This window comes from Balaenoptera acutorostrata, chromosome 11 (genome assembly GCF_949987535.1).
Source record: "Balaenoptera acutorostrata chromosome 11, mBalAcu1.1, whole genome shotgun sequence".
Lineage (NCBI taxonomy): Eukaryota > Metazoa > Chordata > Mammalia > Artiodactyla > Balaenopteridae > Balaenoptera > Balaenoptera acutorostrata.
Genome location: NC_080074.1, coordinates 83766020 through 83788640, shown reverse-complemented (window position 1 = coordinate 83788640; position 22621 = coordinate 83766020). Strand labels below are relative to the sequence as shown.

At 39.6% G+C, this 22621-nt stretch overlaps 1 protein-coding gene across 14 annotated transcripts in view; it reads left to right on the top strand.

Annotated features, from left to right (window-relative positions):
• Window positions 1-22621, top strand: part of PPFIBP1 (PPFIA binding protein 1) — a 194802-nt gene that overhangs the window by 108512 nt on the left and 63669 nt on the right. For all 14 annotated transcript variants that reach the window (XM_057555998.1, XM_057555996.1, XM_057555997.1 and 11 more), the window contains one exon: window positions 18601-18699. In XM_057555998.1, coding sequence (XP_057411981.1) covers window positions 18636-18699 — 64 coding nt within the window. In that variant the 5' untranslated portion in view covers window positions 18601-18635. The remainder of the gene's footprint in view (window positions 1-18600; window positions 18700-22621) is intronic.

Below are 22621 nucleotides of genomic sequence, written 5' to 3'. Positions count from 1 at the left end.
GTTGCAATGGTAAATGGGAGTGTTTTCTTAATTTCACTTTCAGATTTTTCGTCATTAGTGTATAGAAATGCAAGAGATTTCTGTGCATTAATTTTGTATCCTGCTACTTTACCAAATTCATTGATTAGCTCTAGGAGTTTTCTGGTAGCATCTTTAGGATTCTCTATGTATAGTATCATGTCATCTGCAAATAGTGACAGCTTTACTTCTTCTTTTCCGATTTGGATTCCTTTTATTTCTTTGTCTTCTCTGATTGCTGTGGCTAACACTTCCAAAACTATGTTGAATAATAGTGGTGAGAGTGGGCAACCTTGTCTTGTTCCTGATCTTAGTGGAAATGGTTTCAGTTTTTCACCATTGAGGACAATGTTGGCTGTGGGTTTGTCATATATGGCCTTTATTATGTTGAGGAAAGTTCCCTCTATGCCTACTTTCTGCAGGGCTTTTATCATAAATGGGTGTTGAATTTTGTCGAAAGCTTTCTCTGCATCTATTGAGATGATCATATGGTTTTTCTCCTTCAATTTGTTAATATGGTGTATCACATTGATTGATTTGCGTATATTGAAGAATCCTTGCATTCCTGGGATAAACCCCACTTGATCATGGTGTATGATCCTTTTAATGTGCTGTTGGATTCTGTTTGCTAGTATTTTGTTGAGGATTTTTGCATCTATGTTCATCAGTGATATTGGCCTGTAGTTTTCTTTCTTTGTGACATCTTTGTCTGGTTTTGGTATCAGGGTGATGGTGGCCTCGTAGAATGAGTTTGGGAGTGTTCCTCCCTCTGCAATATTTTGGAAGAGTTTGAGAAGGATAGGTGTTAGCTCTTCTCTAAGTGTTTGATAGAATTCACCTGTGAAGCCATCTGGTCCTGGGCTTTTGTTTGTTGAAAAGTTTTTAATCACAGTTTCAATTTCAGTGCTTGTGATTGGTCTGTTCATATTTTCTATTTCTTCCTGGTTCAGTCTCGGCAGTTTGTGCATTTCTAAGAATCTGTCCATTTCTTCCAGGTTGTCCATTTTATTGGCATAGAGTTGCTTGTAGTAATCTCTCATGATCTTTTGTATTTCTGCAGTGTCAGTGGTTACTTCTCCTTTTTCATTTCTAATTCTATTGATCTGAGTCTTCTCCCTTTTTCTCTTGATGAGTCTGGCTAATGGTTTATCAATTTTGTTTATCTTCTCAAAGAACCAGCTTTTAGTTTCATTGATTTTTGCTATTGTTTCCTTCATTTCTTTTTCATTTATTTCTGACCTGATCTTTATAATTTCTTTCCTTCTGCTGGCTTTGGGGTTTTTTTGTTCTTCTTTCTCTAATTGCTTTAGGTGCAAGGTTAGGTTGTTTATTCGAGATGTTTCCTGTTTCTTGAGGTAGGCTTGTATTGCTATAAACTTCCCTCTTAGCACTGCTTTTGCTACGTCCCATAGGTTTTGGGTCGTCGTGTCTCCGTTGTCATTTGTTTCTAGGTATTTTTTGATTTCCCCTTTGATTTCTTCAGTAATCACTTCGTTATTAAGTAATGTATTGTGTAGCCTCCATGTGTTTGTGTTTTTTACAGATCTTTTCCTGTAATTGATATCTAGTCTCATAGCGTTGTGGTCGGAAAAGATACTTGATACGATTTCAATTTTCTTAAATTTACCAAGGCTTGATTTGTGACCCAAGATATGATCTATCCTGGAGAATGTTCCATGAGCACTTGAGAAAAATGTGTATTCTGTTGTTTTTGGGTGGAATGTCCTATAAATATCAATTAAGTCCATATTGTTTAATGTATCATTTAAAGCTTGTGTTTCCTTATTTATTTTCATTTTGGATGATCTGTCCATTGGTGAAAGTGGGGTGTTAAAGTCCCCTACTATGATTGTGTTGCTGTCAATTTCCCCTTTTATGGCTGTTAGTATTTGCCTTATGTATTGAGGTGCTCCTATGTTGGGTGCATAAATATTTACAATTGTTATACCTTCCTCTTGGATCGATCCCTTGATCATTATATAGTGTCCTTCTTTATCTCTTGTAATAGTCTTTATTTTAAAGTCTATTTTGTCTGATATGAGAATTGCTACTCCAGCTTTCTTTTGATTTCCATTTGCATGGAATATCTTTTTCCATCCCCTCACTTTCAGTCTGTATGTGTCTCTAGGTCTGAAGTGGGTCTCTTGTAGACAGCATATATATGGGTCTTGTTTTTGTATCCATTCAGCCAGCCTGTGTCTTTTGGTGGGAGCATTTAATCCATTTACATTGAAGGTAATTATCGATATGTATGTTCCTATTCCCATTTTCTTAAATGTATTGGGTTTGTTATTGTAGGTGTTTTCCTTCTCTTGTGTTTCTTGCCTAGAGAAGTTCCTTTAGCATTTGTTGTAAAGCTGGTTTGGTGGTGCTGAACTCTCTCAGCTTTTGCTTGTCTGTAAAGGTTTTAATTTCTCCATCGAATCTGAATGAGATCCTTGCTGGGTAGAGTAATCTTGGTTGTAGGTTTTTCTCCTTCATCACTTTAAGTATATCCTGCCACTCCCTTCTGGCTTGCAGAGTTTCTGCTGATAGATCAGATGTTAACCTTATGGGGATTCCCTTGTGTGTTATTTGTTTTTTTTCCCTTGCTGCCTTTAATATGTTTTCCTTATATTTAATTTTTGACTTTTTGATTAATATGTGTCTTGGCATGTTCCTCCTTGGGTTTATCCTGTATGGGACTCTCTGTGCTTCCAGGACTTGATTAACTATTTCCTTTCCCATATTAGGGAAGTTTTCAACTATAATCTCTTCAAAAATTTTCTCAGTCCCTTTCTTTTTCTCTTCTTCTTCTGGTACCCCTATAATCCGAATGTTGGTGCGTTTAATGTTGTCCCAGAGGTCCCTGAGACTGTCCTCAGTTCTTTTCATTCTTTTTTCTTTATCCTGCTCTGTAGTAGTTATTTCCACCATTTTATCTTCCAGGTCACTTATCCTTTCTTCTGCCTCAGTTATTCTACTATTGATCCCATCTAGAGTATTTTTAATTTCATTTATTGTGTTTTTCATCATTGCTTGGTTACTCTTTAGTTCTTCTACATCCTTGTTAAATGTTTCTTGCATTTTGTCTATTCTATTTCCAAGATTTTGGATCATCCTTACTATCATTATTCTGAATTCTTTTTCAGGTAGACTACCTATTTCCTCTTCATTTGTTAAGTCCAGTGTGTTTTGAGCCTGCTCCTTCATCTGCTGTGTGTTTTTCTGTCGTCTCATTTTGCCTATCTTACTGTGTTTGGGGTCTCCTTTTCACAGGCTGCAGGTTCGTAGTTCCCGTTGTTTTTGGTATCTGTCCCCAGTGGCTAAGGTTGGTTCAGTGGGTTGTGTAGGCTTCCTGGTGGAGGGAACTAGTGCCTGAGTTCTGGTGGATGAGGCTAGATCTTGTCTTTCTGGTGGGCATGTCCACGTCTGGTGGTGTATTTTGGGGTGTCTGTGGCCTTATCATGATTTTAGGCAGCCTCTCTGCTAATGGATGGGTTTGTGTTCCTGTCTAGCTAGTTGTTTGGCATAGGGTGTCCAGCACTGTAGCTTGCTGGTCGTTGAGTGAAGCTGGGTCTTGATGTTGAGATGGAGATCTCTGGGAGATTTTTGCCGTTTGGTATTACGTGGAGCTGGGAGGTCTCTTGTGGACCAGTGTTCTGAAGTTGGCTCTCCCACCTCAGAGGCACGGCCCTGATGCCTGGCTGGAGCACCAAGAGCCTTTCGTCCACACGGCTCAGAGTAAAAGGGAGAAAAAATAGAAAGAAAGAAAGAAAGAGGCTATAATATAGTGAAGTAAAATAAAGCTATTGTAAAGCAAAGCTATACAGACAAAATCTCACCCAGAAGCATATACATATACACTCCCAAAAAAAAGGAAAAGGGGAAAAATTAATATCTCCTGCTCCCAAAGTCCACCTCCTGAATTTGGGATGATTCGTTGTCTATTCAGGTATTCAACAGATGCAGGCACATGAAGTTGTTTGTGGAGCTTTAATCCGCTGCTTCTGAGGCTGCTGGGAGAGATTTCCCCTTCTCTTCCCTGTTCGCACAGCTCCTGGGGTTCAGCTTTGGATTTGGACCCGCCTCTGCATGTAGGTCGCCTGAGGGCATCTGTTCCCCGCCCAGACAGGACAGGGTTAAAGGAGCAGCTGCTTCGGGGGCTCTGGCTCACCCAGGCCGCGGGGAGGGAGGGGTACAGAGGAGGCGGGGCGAGCCTGCGGCGGCCGAGGCCGGCATGACGTTGCACCAGCCTGAGGCGCGCAGTGCGTTCTCCTGGGGATGTTGTCCCCGGATCCTGGGACCCTGGCAGTGGCGGGCTGCACAGGCTACCGGGAGGGGCGGTGTGGAGAGTGACCTGTGCTCACACACAGGCTTTTTGGAGGCGGCAGCAGCAGCCCCAGCGTCTCTCGCCCGTCTCTGGGGTCCGCGCTGATCGCCGCGGCTCGCGCCCTTCTCTGGAGTTTGTTTAGGCGGCGCTCTGAATCCCCTCTCCTTGCGCGCAGCGAAACAAAGAGGCAAGAAAAAGTCTCTTGCCTCTTTGGCAGCTGCAGACCTTTTCCCGGTCTCCCTCCCGGCTAGCTGTGGTGCGCTAACCCCTTCAGGCTGTGTTCACGCCGCCAGCCCCAGTCCTCTCCCTGCGATCCGACCGCAGCCCGAGCCTCAGCTCCCAGCCCTGCCCGCCCCGGCGGGGGAGCAGACAAGCCTCTCGGGCTGCTGAGTGCTACTCGGCGCCGAGCCTCTGTGCGGGAATCTCTCCGTTTTTCCCTCTGCGCCCCTGTTGCTGTGGGGTCCGCGCTGATAGCCGCGGCTCGCGCCCTTCTCTGGAGTTCGTTTAGGCGGCGCTCTGAATCCCCTCTCCTTACCCGCCGCGAAACAAAGAGGCAAGAAAAAGTCTCTTGCCTCTTCGGCAGCTGCAGACTTTTTCCCGGCCTCCCTCCGGGCTAGCTGTGGTGCGCTAACCCCTTCAGGCTGTGTTCACGCCACCAACCCCAGTCCTGTCCCTGCGATCCGACTGAAGCCGAGCCTCAGCTCCCAGCCCCGCCGCCCGCCCCGGCGGGTGAGCAGACAGGCCTCTCGGGCTGCTGAGTGCTACTTGGCGCCGAGCCTCTGTGCGGGAATCTCTCCGTTTTTTCCTCTGCGCCCCTGTTGCTGTGGGGTCCGCGCTGATAGCTGCGGCTCGCGCCAGTCTCTGAAGTTCGTTTAGGCGGCGCTCTGAATCCCCTCTCCTCGCGCACCAGGAAACACAGAGGGAAGAAAAAGTCTCTTGCCTCTTCGGCAGCTGCAGACTTTTTCCCCGGACTCCCTCCCGGCTAGCTGTGGTGTGCTAACCCCTTCAGGCTGTGTTCACGCCGCCAGCCCCAGTCCTCTCCCTGCGAGCCAGCCCCAGTCCTCTGACCGAAGCCGAGCCTCAGCTCCCAGCCCCGCCCGCCCCGGCGGGTGAGCAGACAAGCCTCTCGGGCTGGTGAGTGCTGGTCGGCACTGATCCTCCGTGCGGGAACCTCTCCGCTTTGCCCTCCGCACCTCTGTGGCTGCGCTCTCCTCCATGGCTCCAAAGCTTCCCCCCTCCACCACCCGCAATCTCCGCCCGCGAAGGGGCTTCCTAGTGCGTGGAAACCTTTCCTCCTTCACAGCTCCCTCCCACTGGTGCAGTTGCCGTCCCTATTCTTTTGTCTCTGTTATTTCTTTTTTCTTTTGCCCTACCCAAGTACGGGGGGAGTTTCTTGCCTTTTTGGAGGTCGGACGTTTTCTGCCAGCGTTCAGTGGGTGTTCTGTAGGAGCAGTTCCACGTGTAGATGTATTTCTACTGTATCTGTTGGAAGGAAGGTGATCTCCACGTCTTACTCTTCCGCCATCTTCTCCAATCCGATTTTTTTTTTTAATATTTGTTTATTTATTTAGCTGCGTTGCATCTTAGTTGCAGCACGTGGGCTTCTCTCTAGTTGAGGCTTGCAGGCTGTAGAGCGCGGGCTTAGTTGCCCTGCGGCACCGTATCCCCTGCATTGGAAGGCGGATTCTTAACCACTGGACCACTGGGGAAGTCTGTGCATTTGGATGTTTTGTTCTATAAATTCAATTAGGTCAAGATGGTTGATAGTGTTGCTAACATCTGTATTATTACCTGAATTTTTTCCTACCTTGTCTGTCATTCTAAAAGAAGGTTGAAAAGGAGGAACAAATGAAAGATGGGACAAACAGAAAAAAATTGGCAGGGCAGTAGACTTAAATCCAACCATATCAACAATTATGTTAAATATAAATGGACAGAATTTGTGTAATTCTCCCTTAATTGTGTCAGATTTTGCCTCATGTCATTTTTTTTTTTTACGACAATTCAAAACTTTATTTTTAATCTAAATGCTGATTATCATCACTAGGTACTTGTTCCCATTAAACCTTAGCAACAGGCTAATGTCCAATTAATAATTTAAACCTATGGAACTTTGTGGATTACTATCCTGCCACTTAGGATACAACACTTAGTGTTGCTAATTCTTATCAAAATCTTGTTTAAGGAATAGTTTTTGAAATAACAAGTGAAAAATATGAACATCACCTTCCATACTCTATTGAGGATGGAAAACATCTAATATTTATTTAGAGATGCAGTGGACTGGGGATAGATTGTCAGCAGTTAGCCTCTACATATGTGCCCTTTTTCTTTCTGAAATTCATTTGTTAAGTTTTTGCCATTATGTCTCTGTCTACCACCTGCCTGTAAATATGTTTTCACATTGACTTCAAAGAAGCAGTTTAAGCATAATAAAAATATGTAATTAAATAATTTCTTAAGGAAATACTCCAAAAAGCTGTTGTTCTCCTTAGAGACATCTTAGGATGAGTTAGCCAGTGTGAATGCTTTGTTGAAGCCCATCCAAATGAAAGATGAAATCGGCAACCTTGTTCCCTTAATGGCCTCCTGCCTAAAATAAGACTGGCCAGCAAGCAATATTTATCTTAGCAATGCTGCCATTTTGTATCACAAAGTGACCATGTAGTCTCATAAACATAGTCTAAAAGTGCTGACTTTTAAAGGCAGTTGATTTTTTAACTTGCTACTGTTTTATAGCTTTGCATAAAATGCTAATGCCATGACATTTGTGGAACTATTAAATCATTTTAATGAAAAAGTAAAAGTTATACACTAATTTGTTTGAGTGCATTTCCCTTGCAGAATCCTTTAGTAGTTGGTTGTAAAAGGAAGGGACTTTTTTTAGCTCCATAATTTTGTTCTCCCATGGAACCAAATCCCATTATTTTGGTGTGCTTTGTACCCAAGTCTAATGGAGCCAAATCCATCGACAGAATTTGTTGTCCCAAATCTGGGCTCATTTGCTTCCTGGCCCCCAATTAATTTGATCTAGTGTCTGCGCAAGCCAAGTGTGTTTTCTTGAGAAATAGGGCTTTCTGTTTCCCTTTTAAGTGTTTAAGGGTAAATATATAGTCATGTATTTTCAGCTACTGAAAAATGAGCTCAATTGCCATAACGCCAAATCAAGGAAGATATTTGGGCTTTAAAAATTATCTTGTGATGCATCAGAAGGCAGCTGGGATTGATTCTAGTCCTGGGCCCACATTTCCTTGTTAGTGGCCATCCTACTCAGCATATGCTGTCATACTGGAGCCTCTGTGGAAGGAAATGGCTGGAAATTCCTTGAGACATGAAGCACTATGAGTGGTAGAGTTAGACCTCCACTGCCCAGTAGATCACCACTGTCTGAACCTGCAGCTTTCTTCTAGAGTGACAATGATTCTTGTTTCCCTCTCTGTCTTTTCAAAGCCCTCATTTGTAGAGAATTCTTATTTCTTTTTTTTTTTTTTTTTGTCCACACACACACACTGTATTTTATTTTTACAAGAGATAAATAGACTGACACCAAGCATTGTACATGGATGACCACAACAAAAGCAACAATGATTGCAATTACCAAACATGAAACACACTCATGCTATGTCATAATATTGACATTCAGTCCAGTAATCCTCCACTGTAACAGCTCCTTTACTTTGCAGTGAAAATTGATTTGTATATTCTTTGCCTCTGAGTCCTTGTGGGATTTTTTTTTTTTAATTCAGACAGAAAGTCACAAAAATTATACTCATCCTCATCAGTTCACTCAGTCCCATGTAATTAATTTTTTTTTCATCTTGATCTTTTGTTAGCACTTTTATGAGTTCATCAGTTTTTCATTAGAGTTCTGAAAATGCTTATTCATTCAGTTCAGCAGTACAGTCAGTTACCAGAAACCTGTACTTGTCAGAGTCTTTTCCATGAATTTCTTGAAGATGAAACCCTTTTATAGGAACATATTTGCAAAATCATCAGAGTACATCCAGAACTGTCTGTAAATGACAAAAGACTTAAAAATGACCATGGTTAAAGATTTGATGAAAGTTCATAATAATGCAGTTGACAAGAAAATTAGTTATTTCTGAGATATACATTTTAAAGTAATAACTAGGATTATTACTTATAACATTATACCAGAACATATAAGATTTTTAGAAGCTTCCTGTAATGTCTGAAACATTTATATTAACATATTTCCATACATATTTCCATACAAATACAAATATAAGATTTTAGAAATTTCATGTAATGTCTGAAACATTTATATTAACATATTTCCATACATATTTCCATACAAATACAAATATAAGATTTTTAGAAATTTCATGTAATGTCTGAAACATTTCTATTAACATATTTCCATACAAATAACCCAATGAAAGTTTAGTATTGGTTGTTTTGTTTGTTTTTTTATACTGCAGGTTCTTATTAGGCATCAGTTTTATACACATCAGTGTATACATGTCAGTCCCAATCGCCCAATTCAGCACACCACCATCCCCACCTCACCGCAGTTTTCCCCCCTTGGTGTCCATATGTCCATTCTCTACATCTGTGTCTCAACTTCTGCCCTGCAAACTGGCTCATCTGTACCATTTTTCTAGGTTCCACATACATGCATTAATATACGATATTTGTTTTTCTCTTTCTGACTTACTTCACTCTGTATGACAGTCTCTAGATCCATCCACGTCTCAACAAATGACTCAATTTCGTTCCTTTTTATGGCTGAGTAATATTCCATTGTATATATGTACCACAACTTCTTTATCCATTCGTCTGTTGATGGGCATTTAGGTTGCTTCCATGACCTGGCTATTGTAAATAGTGCTGCAATGAACATTCGGGTGCATGTGTCTTTTTGAATTACGGTTTTCTCTGGGTATATGCCCAGTAGTGGGATTGCTGGGTCATATGGTAATTCTATTTTTAGTTTTTTAAGGAACCTCCATATTGTTCTCCATAGTGGCTGTATCAATTTACATTCCCACCAACAGTGCAAGAGGGTTCCCTTTTCTCCACACCCTCTCCAGCATTTGTTGTTTGTAGATTTTCTGATGATGCCCATTCTAACAGGAGTGAGGTGATACCTCATTGTAGTTTTGATTTGCATTTCTCTAATAATTAGTGATGTTGAGCATCTTTTCATGTGCTTCGTGGCCGTCTGTATGTCTTCTTTGGAGAAATGTCTATTTAGGTCTTCTGCCCATTTTTGGATTGGGGTGTTTGTTTCTTTGATATTGAGCTGAATGAGCTGTTTATATATTTTGGAGATTAATCCTTTGTCCGTTGATTCGTTTGCAAATATTTTCTCCCATTCTGAGGGTTGTCTTTTCGTCTTGTTTATGGTTTCCTTTGCTGTGCAAAAGCTTTGAAGTTTCATTAGGTCCCACTTGTTTATTTTTGTTTTTATTTCCATTACTCTAGGAGGTGGATCAAAAAAGATCTTGCTGTGATTTATGTCACAGAGTGTTCTTCCTATGTTTTCCTCTAAGAGTTTTATAGTGTCCAGTCTTATATTTAGGTCTCTAATCCATTTTGAGTTTATTTTTGTGTATGGTGTTAGGGAGTATTCTAATTTCATTCTTTTACATGTAGCTGTCCAGTTTTCCCAGCACCACTTATTGAAGAGACTGTCTTTTCTCCATTGTATATCTTTGCCTCCTTTGTCATAGATTAGTTGACCATAGGTGCGTGGGTTAATCTCTGGGCTTTCTATCTTGTTCCATTGATCTATGTTTCTGTTTTTGTGCCAGTACCATATTGTCTTGATTACTGTAGCTTTGTAGTATAGTCTGAAGTCAGGGAGTCTGATTCCTCCAGCTCCATTTTTTTGCCTCAAGACTGCTTTGGCTATTCGGGGTCTTTTGTGTCTCCATACAAATTTTAAGATGATTTGTTCTAGCTCCGTAAAAAATGCCATTGGTAATTTGATAGGGATTGCATTGAATCTGTAGATTGCTTTGGGTAGTATACTCATTTTCACAATGTTGATTCTTCCAATCCAAGAACATGGTATATCTCTCCATCTGTTGGTATCATCTTTAATTTCTTTCATCAGTGTCTTATAGTTTTCTGCATACAGGTCTTTTGTCTCCCTAGGTAGGTTTATTCCTAGGTATTTTATTCTTTTGGTTGCAATGGTAAATGGGAGTGTTTCCATAATTTCTCTTTCAGATTTTTCATCGTTAGTGTATAGGAATGCAAGAGATTTCTGTGCATTAATTTTGTAACCTGCAACTTTACCATATTCATTAATTAGCTGTAGCAGTTTTCTGGTGGCAGTTTTAGGATTCTCTATGTATAGTATCATGTCATCCGCAAACAGTGACAGTTTTACTTCTTCTTTTCCAATTTATATTCCTTTTATTTCTTTTTCTTCTCTGATTGCCGTGGCTAGGACTTCCAGAACTATGTTGAATAATAGTGGTGAGAGTGGACATCCTTGTCTCGTTCCTGATCCTAGAGGAAATGCTTTCAGTTTTTCACCATTGAGAATGATGTTTGCTGTGGGTTTGTCATATATGGCCTTTATTATGTTGAGGTAGGTTCCCTCTATGCCCACTTTCTGGAGAGTTTTTATCATAAATGTGTGTTGAATTTTGTCAAAAGCTTTTTCTGCATCTATTGAGATGATCATATGGTTTTTATTCTTCAATTTGTTAATATGGTGTATCACATTGATTTGCATATATTGAAGAATCCTTGCATCCCTGGGATAAATCCCACTTGATCGTGGTGTATGATCCTTTTAATGTGTTGTTGGATTCTGTTTGCTAGTATTTTGTTGAGGATTTTTGCATCTATATTCATCAGTGATATTGGTCTGTAATTTTCTTTTTTTGTAGTGTCTTTGTCTGGTTTTGGTATCAGGGTGATGGTGGCCTCATAGAATGAGTTTGGGAGTGTTCCTTCCTCTGCAATTTTTTGGAAGAGTTTGAGAAGGATGGGTGTTAGCTCTTCTCTAAATGTTTGATAGAATTCACCTGTGAAGCCATCTGGTCCTGGACTTTTGTTTGTTGGAAGATTTTTAATCACAGTTTCAATTTCATTACTTGTGATTGGTCTGTTCATATTTTCTGTTTCTTCCTGATTCAGTCTTGGAAGGTTATACCTTTCTAAGGATTTGTCCATTTCTTCCAGGTTGTCCATTTTATTGGCATAAAGTTGCTTGTAGTAGTCTCTTGGGATGTTTTGTATTTCTGCGGTGTCTGTTGTAACTTCTCCTTTTTCATTTCTGATTTTATTGATTTGAGTCCTCTCCCTCTTTTTCTTGATGAGTCTGGCTAATGGCTTATCAATTTTGTTTATCTTCTCAAAGAACCAACTTTTAGTTTTATTGATCTTTGCTATTGTTTTCTTTGTTTCTATTTCATTTATTTCTGCTCTGATCTTTATGATTTCTTTCCTTCTGCTAACTTTGGGTTTTGTTTGTTCTTCTTTCTCTAGTTTCTTTAGGTGTAAGGTTAGATTGTTCACTTGAGATTTTTCTTGTTTCTTTAGGTAGGCTTGTATAGCTATAAACTTCCCTCTTAGAACCGCTTTTGCTGCATCCCATAGGTTTTGGGTCATCGTGTTTTCATTGTCATTTGTCTCTAGGTATTTTTTGATTTCCTGTTTGATTTCTTCAGTGATCTCTTGGTTATTTAGTAACGTATTGTTTAGCCTCCATGTGTTTGTCTTTTTTACGTTTTTTTCCCTGTAATTCATTTCTAATCTCATAGCGTTGTGGTCAGAAAAAATGCTTGATATGATTTCAATTTTCTTAAATTTACTGAGGCTTGATTTGTGACCCAAGATGTGATCTATCCTGGAGAATGTTCCGTGCGCACTTGAGAAGAACGTGTAATCTGCCGTTTTTGGATGGAATGTCCTATATATATCAATTAAATCTATCTGGTCTATTGTGTCATTTAAAGCTTCTGTTTCCTTATTTATTTTCATTTTGGATGATCTGTCCATTGGTGTAAGTGAGGTGTTAAAGTCCCCCACTATTATTGTGTTACTGTCGATTTCCTCTTTTATAGCTGTTAGCAGTTGCCTTATGTATTGAGGTGCTCCTATGTTGGGTGCATATATATTTATAATTGTTATATCTTCTTCTTGGATTGATCCCTGGATCATTATGTAGTGTCCTTCCTTGTCTCTTGTAACATTCTTTATTTTAAAGTCTATTTTATCTGATATGAGTATAGCTACTCCAGCTTTCTTTTGATTTCCATTTGCATGGAATATCTTTTTCCATCCCCTCACTTTCAGTCTGTATGTGTCCCTAGGTCTGAAGTGGGTCTCTTGTAGACAGCATATATATGGGTCTTGTTTTTGTATCCATTCAGCCAGTCTATGTCTTTTGGTTGGGGCATTTAATCCATTCACGTTTAAGGTAATTATCGATATGTATGTTCCTATGACCATTTTCTTAATTGTTTTGGGTTTGTTTTTGTAGGTCCTTTTCTTCTCTTGTGTTTCCCACTTAGAGAAGTTCCTTTAGCATTTGTTATAGAGCTGGTTTGGTGGTGCTGAATTCTCTTAGCTTTTGCTTGTCTGTAAAGCTTTTGATTTCTCCATCAAATCTAAATGAGATCCTTGCTGGGTAGAGTAATCTTGGTTGTAGGTTCTTCCCTTTCATCACTTTAAGTATATCATGCCACTCCCTTCTGGCTTGGAGAGTTTCTGCTGAGAAATCAGCTGTTAACCTTATGGGAGTTCCCTTGTATGTTATTTGTCGTTTTTCCCTTGCTGCTTTCAGTAATTTTTCTTTGTCTTTAATTTTTGCCACTTTGATTACTATGTGTCTCGGCGTGTTTCTCCTTGGGTTTATTCTGTATGGGACTCTCTGCGCTTCCTGGACTTGGGTGGCTATTTCCTTTCCCATGTTAGGGAAGTTTTCGCCTATAATCTCTTCAAATATTTTCTCGGGTCCTTTCTCTCTCTCTTCTCCTTCTGGGACCCCTATAATGCGAATGTTGTTGCGTTTAATGTTGTCCCAGAGGTCTCTTAGGCTGTCTTCATTTCTTTTCATTCTTTTTTCTTTAGTCTGTTCCGCAGCAGTGAATTCCACCATTCTGTCTTCCAGGTCACTTATCCGTTCTTCTGCCTCAGTTATTCTGCTATTGATTCCTTCTAGTGTAGTTTTCATTTCAGTTATTGTATTGGTCATCTCTGTTTGTTTGTTCTTTAATTCTTCTAGGTCTTTGTTAATCATTTCTTGCATCTTCTCAATCTTTGCCTCCATTCTTATTCCGAGGTCCTGGATCATCTTCACTATCATTATTCTGAATTCTTTTCCTGGAAGGTTGCCTATCTCCACTTCATTTAGTTGTTTTTCTGGGGTTTTTTCTTGTTCCTTCATCTGGTACATAGCCCTCTGCCTTTTCATCTTCTGTGTCTTTCTGTAACTGTGGATTTTGGTCCACAGGCTGCAGGATTGTAGTTTTTCTTGCTTCTGTTGTCTGCCCTCTGGTGGTTGAGGCTATCTAAGAGGCTTGATGGGAGGCTCTGCTGGTGGGTAGAGCTGACTGTTGCTGTGGCAGTCAGAGCTCAGTAAAACCTTAATCCACTTGACTGTTGATGGGTGGGGCTGGGTTCCCTCCCTGTTGCTGTGGTGGTCAGAGCTCAGTAAAACCTTAATCCACTTGACTGTTGATGGGTGGGGCTGGGTTCCCTCCCTGTTGGTTGTTTTGCCTGAGGCAACCCAACACTGGAGCCTACCCGTGCTCTTTGGTGGGGTTAATGGCAGACTCTGGGAGGGCTCACGCCAAGGAGAACTTCCCAGGACCTCTGCTGCCAGTGTCCTTATCCCCACGGTGAAACAGAGCCACCACTTGCCTCTGCAGGAGACCCCCCAACACCAGCAGGTACGTCTGGTTCAGTCTCCCCCAGGGTCACTACTCCTTCCCCTGGGTCCCGATGCACACATTACTTTGTGTGTGCCCTCCAAGAGTGGGGTCTCTGTTTCCCCCAGTCCTGTCACAGTCCTGCAATCAATTCCCACTAGACTTCAAAGTCTGATTCTCTAGGAATTCCTTCTCCCGTTGCTGGACCCCCAGGTTGGGAAGCCTGACATGGGGCTCAGAACCTTCACTCCAGTGGGTGGACTTCTGTGGTATAAGTGTTCGCCAGTCTGTGAGTCACCCACCCAACAGTTATGAGATTTGATTTTACTCTGATTGCGCCCCTCCTACCGTCTCACTGTGGCTTCTCCTCTGTCCTTGGACGTGGGGTATCCTCCTTGGTGAAGTCCAGGGTCTTCCTGTCAATGATTGTCCAGCAGCCAGTTGTGATTCTGGTGCTCTCGCAAGAGGGAGTGAGAGCACGTCCTTCTACTCCGCCATCTTGGTTAATCTCCGCCTCATGTCATTTGAAGCTCTGTTATTGTTGCAAAAACATTTGTGATTGTTAGGACTTCCTGATGAATTGACTCTTATCATTATAGAATACCCCTCTTTCTTTCTAGTAATACTTCTTGATTAGAAGTCATTTTTCTTATATTAATATAGCCACTCCTCCTTTCCCTGGCTTACTGTGTCTTTGGATTTAAGTAGTCTGACAATCTCTGGCTTTTATTAATGTTTATTCAATTTATATTTAATGTAATGATAAATTATATGATTGAGTTTGTCTACCATTTGCCATTTGATTTCTTTTTCTCCCGTCTGTTCATTGTTCCACCTTTACTGCCTTCTTTTGGATTAACTGAGGATTTTATTAGTAGTCTATTTCATCAACTCAATTGGCTTTTTACTTTGTCTTTTTATTTTATAGTTTTAATGGATTATATTATATATTCTTATCACAGCCTGCTATGAATTAGTGTTAAACATCTTTGTGCATAATGTAAGAACTTTACCCCCTTTTATCCACTGAGCCATTAAGACTGTGATTTTTTTCATAGGCCCTAACCACTCTGCATCGTGTGGACGGGGGAGTGCCCACAAGTGAAAAGATGTATAAATGTGAATCTCACTCATTATGGTTCCCTTTACTCAAGAGCTGAATTCCCCATAGTTTCTACCTGCTTTTGCTCACTCTCCAATTTCTTTAAAATTGTTTTATATGTCATCCAGTGTTTTGTATTACTATTTGTGGGACAGTAAGTACAATACAATCTATTCCACTATTATTAGAACTGGAATTCCCATTTTGCCATTTTTAATAGTGTAATAATAACTTTTGAGTCCATCCCTAATTCAAAAACTTGACAGTAACCTTCATTTAACTTTATAACCCTTTTTCCCATTCTGTCCCTCTACGTCCCTGGCTTAAGGCAGCCATCATCCTGAATTGTGTATTATCGTTCCCTCTTTTCTTTTTGTATAGTAATATTGAATCTATATGTATTTCTAATATATGTGTGTGTATTTATATATTTGTATTTAATTGTTTTTAACTTTGTAAAAAGTCTTGCTGAATTTACCAGAGACTTACTTTTTTATTTGCTTTTATATTGCATAGATTTGTCCAAACTACACATGCATTGTTTTAGTTTATTTTGAAAACTGTATGCAATTACATTGTGTAAATATACCAGTTTATTCATCTCCTCTCACATTGATGGACATTTGGGTTGTTTTCACGTTTTTGTCCTTGTGACAAGTCCTACTATGAACATTTGTGTATTGCTCATGGTTATATACCTTGGGGTAAATATTGCTAGATTGAAAATGAATGTAAATGTTTAATTTTAGCCCATTTTACATTCCCATTACCATTCTGTAAGAGATTCTGTGCATTCACATCCTTTTACAGTACTTGGTACTCTCCAATTTTTTTGCCAGCTGACTGGGTGTAAAATGGTATCACATTGTTATCTTAAATTTCTTGACTATTAATAACATTAAGCATCTCTTCAGATTTTTATTGGTTGAAAGTGTTTCCTCTTCTGTTATATGTCTGTTCGTGACTTCACCTCTCCCATTTTTTTAATCAATTTGTAAGAATTCTACACTTGGAATACCACTGAACTACCACCTATATTTAACTAATTTTAATTTATTAAAGAAGTCTTTGACCTTTGAATCTGTCATTCTTCCTGACCACCCTGTTTAATTTGCAAACCTCTCCAAATTCCTGACCCTCTGATCTCCTGAGGATAACTGCTCAATTTTTCTCCTTTAGCACCTACCACCTTTGCCATATTATATACATATTTATTAATTGTGTTTACTGTCTGTCTTGTCCTTACTGTTACACGTAGGCTGCTATGTGATAAGCTTAGAGATTGAGAGTAAGCATTTATAAATTTTATAACACTTTAATATTGTCATATTTTATTATATTAAACAAAGACTTGGTCTCTAACAAACTGGACATTTTTAAAAAAATTAGTTCTTCACCACCATTTTGAAAAGCATGGCCTAAGTTCTCATACCTCCACGTCATAGAATTTGAAAGGTACATTTAACAGAATAGAGAAGAAATAGATAACTACCTGTCTTTCTTGGAAAAGTGTTCATGCTCTACACAAATTATAGTTACCAACAAAGATGAATATTTGTTTTTCTAAGTTAGTGAGGTGATGAGAGCTTTTCTAACGTGAGCATTCTTTTATTTTATCAGCATTCCCCATGTTTATAGCTGAGCCTGGCATGTGTCTGTCTGTCTTTCTTTTATATATGTATATAGATAGTATCTATCTAGATACTATTTAGAGCTCTTTGAAGTTCATCTTTTAAAATGAAAGGGAATGTAAGCCACTTAATGATATAAAATTCAAGGACCATACACTCTTTGGCTTAATCCTTTGTGTTCTCCATTTTCATGTTTTGAGGTTTCCAGCCTGAAGCGTGATCATTAAATTTGTGCCCCATCTCTCTGGACTGTGCACTAGCTAAATGTGCAAGTAGATTTTTGAGAACTCCTAGGTTCATAACCTAGCTTATTAACCCCCTGATTTCTGGGTGACTGTAAACGCGTGCCTTGGGTATTTTTGTGCTGTAGTATTTCTACATAAAATGGTAGTGATATTTTATACCTTCTGAAGGGAGTAAAGTTCTGGGAAATTCTTAGATGAAATCTATGAATACTATAAAATCAAAGTAAGATTTCACAATGATTAAATGGCATTTTATTAGAGTGAATGCACAATAGAGAACTGATCTAAGCAGCTGTTTATCAGAACTGTAAATATGTTCGTAAAAATAAAGTGGTAAGACCTGGTTACTTGGAAACAGAGGGCAAAGGTTTCTTTTAAGCAACATATCCTTTATTTCCCAGGTGTTTGCTACACCACAGTATCTGCAGAGTAGCAAGAGCCTTACTTAGGCCTGTTGGGAGAATTTATATGTGTGCTTAGCTGGTACCTGAAATGTATTAATTAATATTGAAAATCACATAATTTGCCTTTTTCCTGTTAAGGACCAAATTTTTTGCAAGGATAATTTCAATTTATTTTTTAACTAGTAAAAGAGTGAGTAGATTGTGATACAATTTCAGCCTAAACCTATCTGTGAGATAGGATCAGAGAAACAAAAATTTAATATTATGGTGGAAATCAGACAGACCTAGTTTAAAAACTGGTCTTTGTAAACTGGTTTTTGTTATACTTACTTACTGTATTTACAGGCAAGGATCAACAAACATCTTTGATCTCGTTTATAAAATGAAGAAGAATTTATGCATTTTATAGGGTTCCTCTCATGATTAAGGATTATGGATAATTTATATTAATGTGTCAGAACCACTGTAGGCACTCACTCAATACATGATAGCGATTGTTATGTTGCAAAATACCAGTAGATGTGTATGTGCTTATTATATATGTTCCTGAACCATTTTCTTAGACAAATCTTACGGTAATTCCCTATTGCGGGGGAAAAAAAAAAAATTAAAGGCAAAATTGAGAGAGCAGAGATTAGGTGGGGCTGGTGCAGAAAGAACAAGTCTTATCTACGCAGCATCCCTCATGGCCCTGAGCAAAGTTCCATAGCCACCTCTGATGCCCTCACAGAGACCTAGAGCTCTACAGAGTACAGCATGGAAACCATCCTACTGGAGTTTAAACACCGTGGGTGCAAGAACTGCATTGTACTTATTTTATTAACTGATCAGTTATAGCATGTGGTCCTGCAGTACAGTAGGCAGATGATTGGTCATAGTTTGTTAAATGATTCATTTAATTCAGCTCTAATACGTCACAAATTCTCTGTATTTGACTGCTAGGTGGAGTTATAATTTGATGTTGAATTATTAAACCTGCCAGGAAGCATGTGTCATTTAAGGATGTAATGATAACATCATTATTTTTTCAGATCTAGGTTGGAATTTGCCCTTGACAAATAGCAAAATGATGAGTGATGCAAGTGACATGTTGGCTGCGGCGTTGGAGCAGATGGACGGCATTATAGCAGGTAATCTGCATCCTCTAAAAGATGCAATCATGACATTTACTTTGCTCTCTTGGCTTTTTTATTACAACTCTTTTATTACCTCTCCACTTTCATATTTTCATTTATTGTCTCTCTCCAATGCCTTTAGGTTCCCCCATGGTTTCATCTTTGTCCCTGTTCTCCAATTTTTGCCAGAATCATTCTTAAATGTCAAAAATTCTAGTACCATCCTGGGCTTCTGATCCAGGATAAAGGTGATTGTGGTGCAGATAGTCTGTGGACTGCACTTGGAGGGATACTGTTCTGCCCAGTATCCAGGAATGTTTTGATCTTTTCCCTTGAATTCCACATTCACTTTTCCACCAATGACTCTCACATCTATTTATTCTTCCAATTCTTTGCTATTCTTCAGGTCCCTATCTCTACCAGCCAACCAGATACTCCCCTGAAATGTCCTATAGACACATCAGTGTCATCATTTAAAACATTAAGCTCATTATGTGTATATGTATAACTGATTCGCTTTGCCGTACACCTGAAACTAACACAACATTGTAAATCAACTATACTCCAATAAAAAATTAAAACCAACAACAACAAAAAAACCCATTGAGCTCATTATCTTTCCTCAGAAGCCCCTCTAGTTGTCTTTGTCTTGGCTAATTTCATAGTCCTCCATCCGTACAGTTTCCTAAAGCAGAAGTTTAAGTCATGCTAGACACTTCCTACATGTTCCCCCACTTAGTTAATCAAATTCTATCAATTCTACCTCCTACCAAATTCTACCGTTCCCTCCTCTCTAAAATCTGTCTTGTCTGTGCTACTATCGTCTTGCTTTATCTAAATAACCCTCTCACTTGATGTCCCTGACACTCTGGCTTTCCTGCTCTAGTCCGTCCTTTTCCAGACCACCAGAATCTTTTTTTCCAAAATGCCAATCTGATCATCTTCTTTTTAAAAAATCTTCAGCAATTCTCTATTATAGAAGCTGAGCAGCAGCAGTCGACTATCATCTCCTTGTTTTCTCATCATAACTGAGGGGACTGACTAGTGGATGAGCCCTTTTCACTCCCTCGCAGGCCCCCAGGAGTGGTGGCTACCTAAGGTCTCATGTCATATTTTGTGTTTTGTCTCAAGAGGAGGACTTTCATGTATTTAGGAACCAAATACAATGAGGAGATGTCTGAATGGGCTTCGGGTGGGCTTGTCATGCACACACCTGGTGGTCAGGGTCAGGGTACAGTTGGTCTCTACCAGCTACCAGGGTCAGGATACAGTTGTCCTGGCCCCAGCTCCTTCGCTTTTCCGGTCACAAATTGGACTCTACTCTGCTTTGGTGGTTTGAAGAAACCAAAGGTATTTTCCTCTTCAGAAAGTTCTTCTCTTCAGGGAAGTGTCATGCGTGGTTTGACCTCCTTTGTTATACTTCTATATCCTGGAGACCCAACTTCAATTGGACCTCTTTTGTAGATTAGACCACACCTTGAGTACTGTATTCGATTCTTAGAATATTATTTTCAAAGTGTCATTGGCAAACTAAAACTTACCTAGAGAAGGTAAGCTTTGAAGCTGAAGAGTTTAACAAACTAAGGAACTGGTTATGTTTAACCTAGAAAAGTGTATTCTTGCTCAGGGCATGATATTGGGTTGGCCAAAATGTTCCTTCAGGTTTTAAGTAAAAATAAAATACACATTTTTCATTTTCACCAAGAACTTTATTGAACAACATATTCACCCTTTTGTTGTACTACCTTCTGCCATTTTTCAGGCAACTCCATAATTCTGTCTTCCCAAAACTTTTTATCTTTTTGAGCAAAGAACTGTTCCAGGTGCCTTTTACAGTCTGCCAGGGAATTGAAATTTTTTCCATTAAGAGAATTTTGTAAAGACCAAAATAAATGGAAATCTGAAGGTGCAATGTCTGGTGAATATGGCAGATGAATCAGAACTTCCCAGCCAAGCTGTAACAGTTTTTGCCTGGTCATCAAAGAAATATGCGGTCTTGCATTATCCTGATGGAAGATTATGCGTTTTCTGTTGACTAATTCCGGATGCTTTTCGTCGAGTGCTGCTTTCACTTGGTCTAATTGGAGCCGTACTTGTTGGAATTAATTGTTTGGTTTTCCGGAGGGAACTCATAATAGAGGACTCCCTTCCAATCCCACCATATACACAAAATCACCTTCTTTGGATGAAGACTGGCCTTTGGTGTGGTTGGTGGTGGTTCATTTCGCTTGCCCCACGATCTCTTCCATTCCACATTGTTGTACAGTATCCACTTTTCATCGCCCATCACAATTTGTTTCAAAAGCAGAACGTTTCCGTTATGTTTAAGTAGAGAATCGCATGTGGAAATATGGTCAAGAAGTTTTTTTTTGCTTAACTTATGTAGAACCCAAACATCAAAGCGGTTCACATAACCGAGCTGGTGCAAATGATTTTCAGTGCTTGATTTGGATATTTTGCGTATGTCAGCTATCTCCCACGTGGTATAACGTTGGTTGTTCTCAGTTAACGTCTCGATTTGATCACTGTCAACTTCAACTGGTCTGCCCTACCGTGGAGCATCGTCCAGCAAAAAATCTCCAGCACGAAACTTCGGAAACCACTTTTGACACCTTCGAACAGTCACGGCACCTTCTCCATACACTGCACAAATCTTTTTTTTTTGCGTTTCAGTTGTGTTTTTACCTTTCTTGAAATAATAAAGCATAATATGCCGAAAATGTTACTTTTTTCCTTCCATCTTCAATGGCTACACAAAAATTCACTAATTTTGATGTTTTTATTCAGTGCATGCTGATATGACAGCTGTCACATGCAGTCTAACAAAATTGTTTCGAATGAAGTTAAAGACAACTAAGCGCTATCAGAGCCATCGTACGGAAAAACCGAACGAACTTTTTGGCCAACCCAATATATGCTATTTTTTTTTAATTTAAAAAATTTTTTTATGTATTAACTTCCTTTTTAAAAATTGAAATACAGTTGATTTACAGTGTTAGTTTCAGGTGTACAGCAAAGTGATTCAGTTATACATATATATATTCTTTTTTCAGATTCATTTTCATTACAATTATTACAGGATATTGAATATAGTTACCCGTGCTATACAGTAGGTCCTTGTTGTTTATCTGTTTTATATGATATATGCTTTTAAATAGTTGAAGGACTATTCAACCATTTACTCTGTCACAATTTCAGAAAATATAACAACTAGAACCAATTCTAGGCTCTTACCAGAGGTTGCATGTAACCGTACACTTTTAGTGAACCTCTAGTCAAGGAAAGTGGTATTTCCGGAACAGTAGTTGAGGGATTACATTTTACATATTCCACTAGATTGGTGTATTTGTTCCTCAGCCCTGGCAGGCCTTCAGGACCAACATTAGAGTTATTAAGAAAATCAAGATTCCCCAGCCCCCACCTCAAACTGAGTCAGTCAAAGCTTTGTGGGTAGGACCTGGATTTATATTTTCAAATTCCCATCAGTATTTCTCCAACTGAGGTAAGAGGGAGAGGAGGAGAACTGACTACAAACATTTGGGGGATTTTTCTGAATACATATCTCTCCCCTCTCCCCACCTTGTTTTGTGATGGAGACCGAACAGAATAGAGGGTTACCGTGGGCTCGTGTGTTTTTTAATGATATCATCAGATGATCCTAATACTTAAAACTGCTGGAATAGGACATTATAGTCTGTCTGGGTTTTGATGCTTTTCTGTTCTTCCTTCCTCCTGACATACTCTCCTCTATTTTTTCTGAGTTCTCACCTCAACTTTACAGGGTTTCCTGCGGGGGTTGATTGAGACAGTTATGTGCCTCCACTAGCGTTCTCCACTGTGCATATCAGTGGTCACCATCGACACAATTTGGTAGATGTTTGGTTCAAATCTTGTGGTCCAGTATTAGGAATATCAATGGAATGAACCAGCTGAAAGA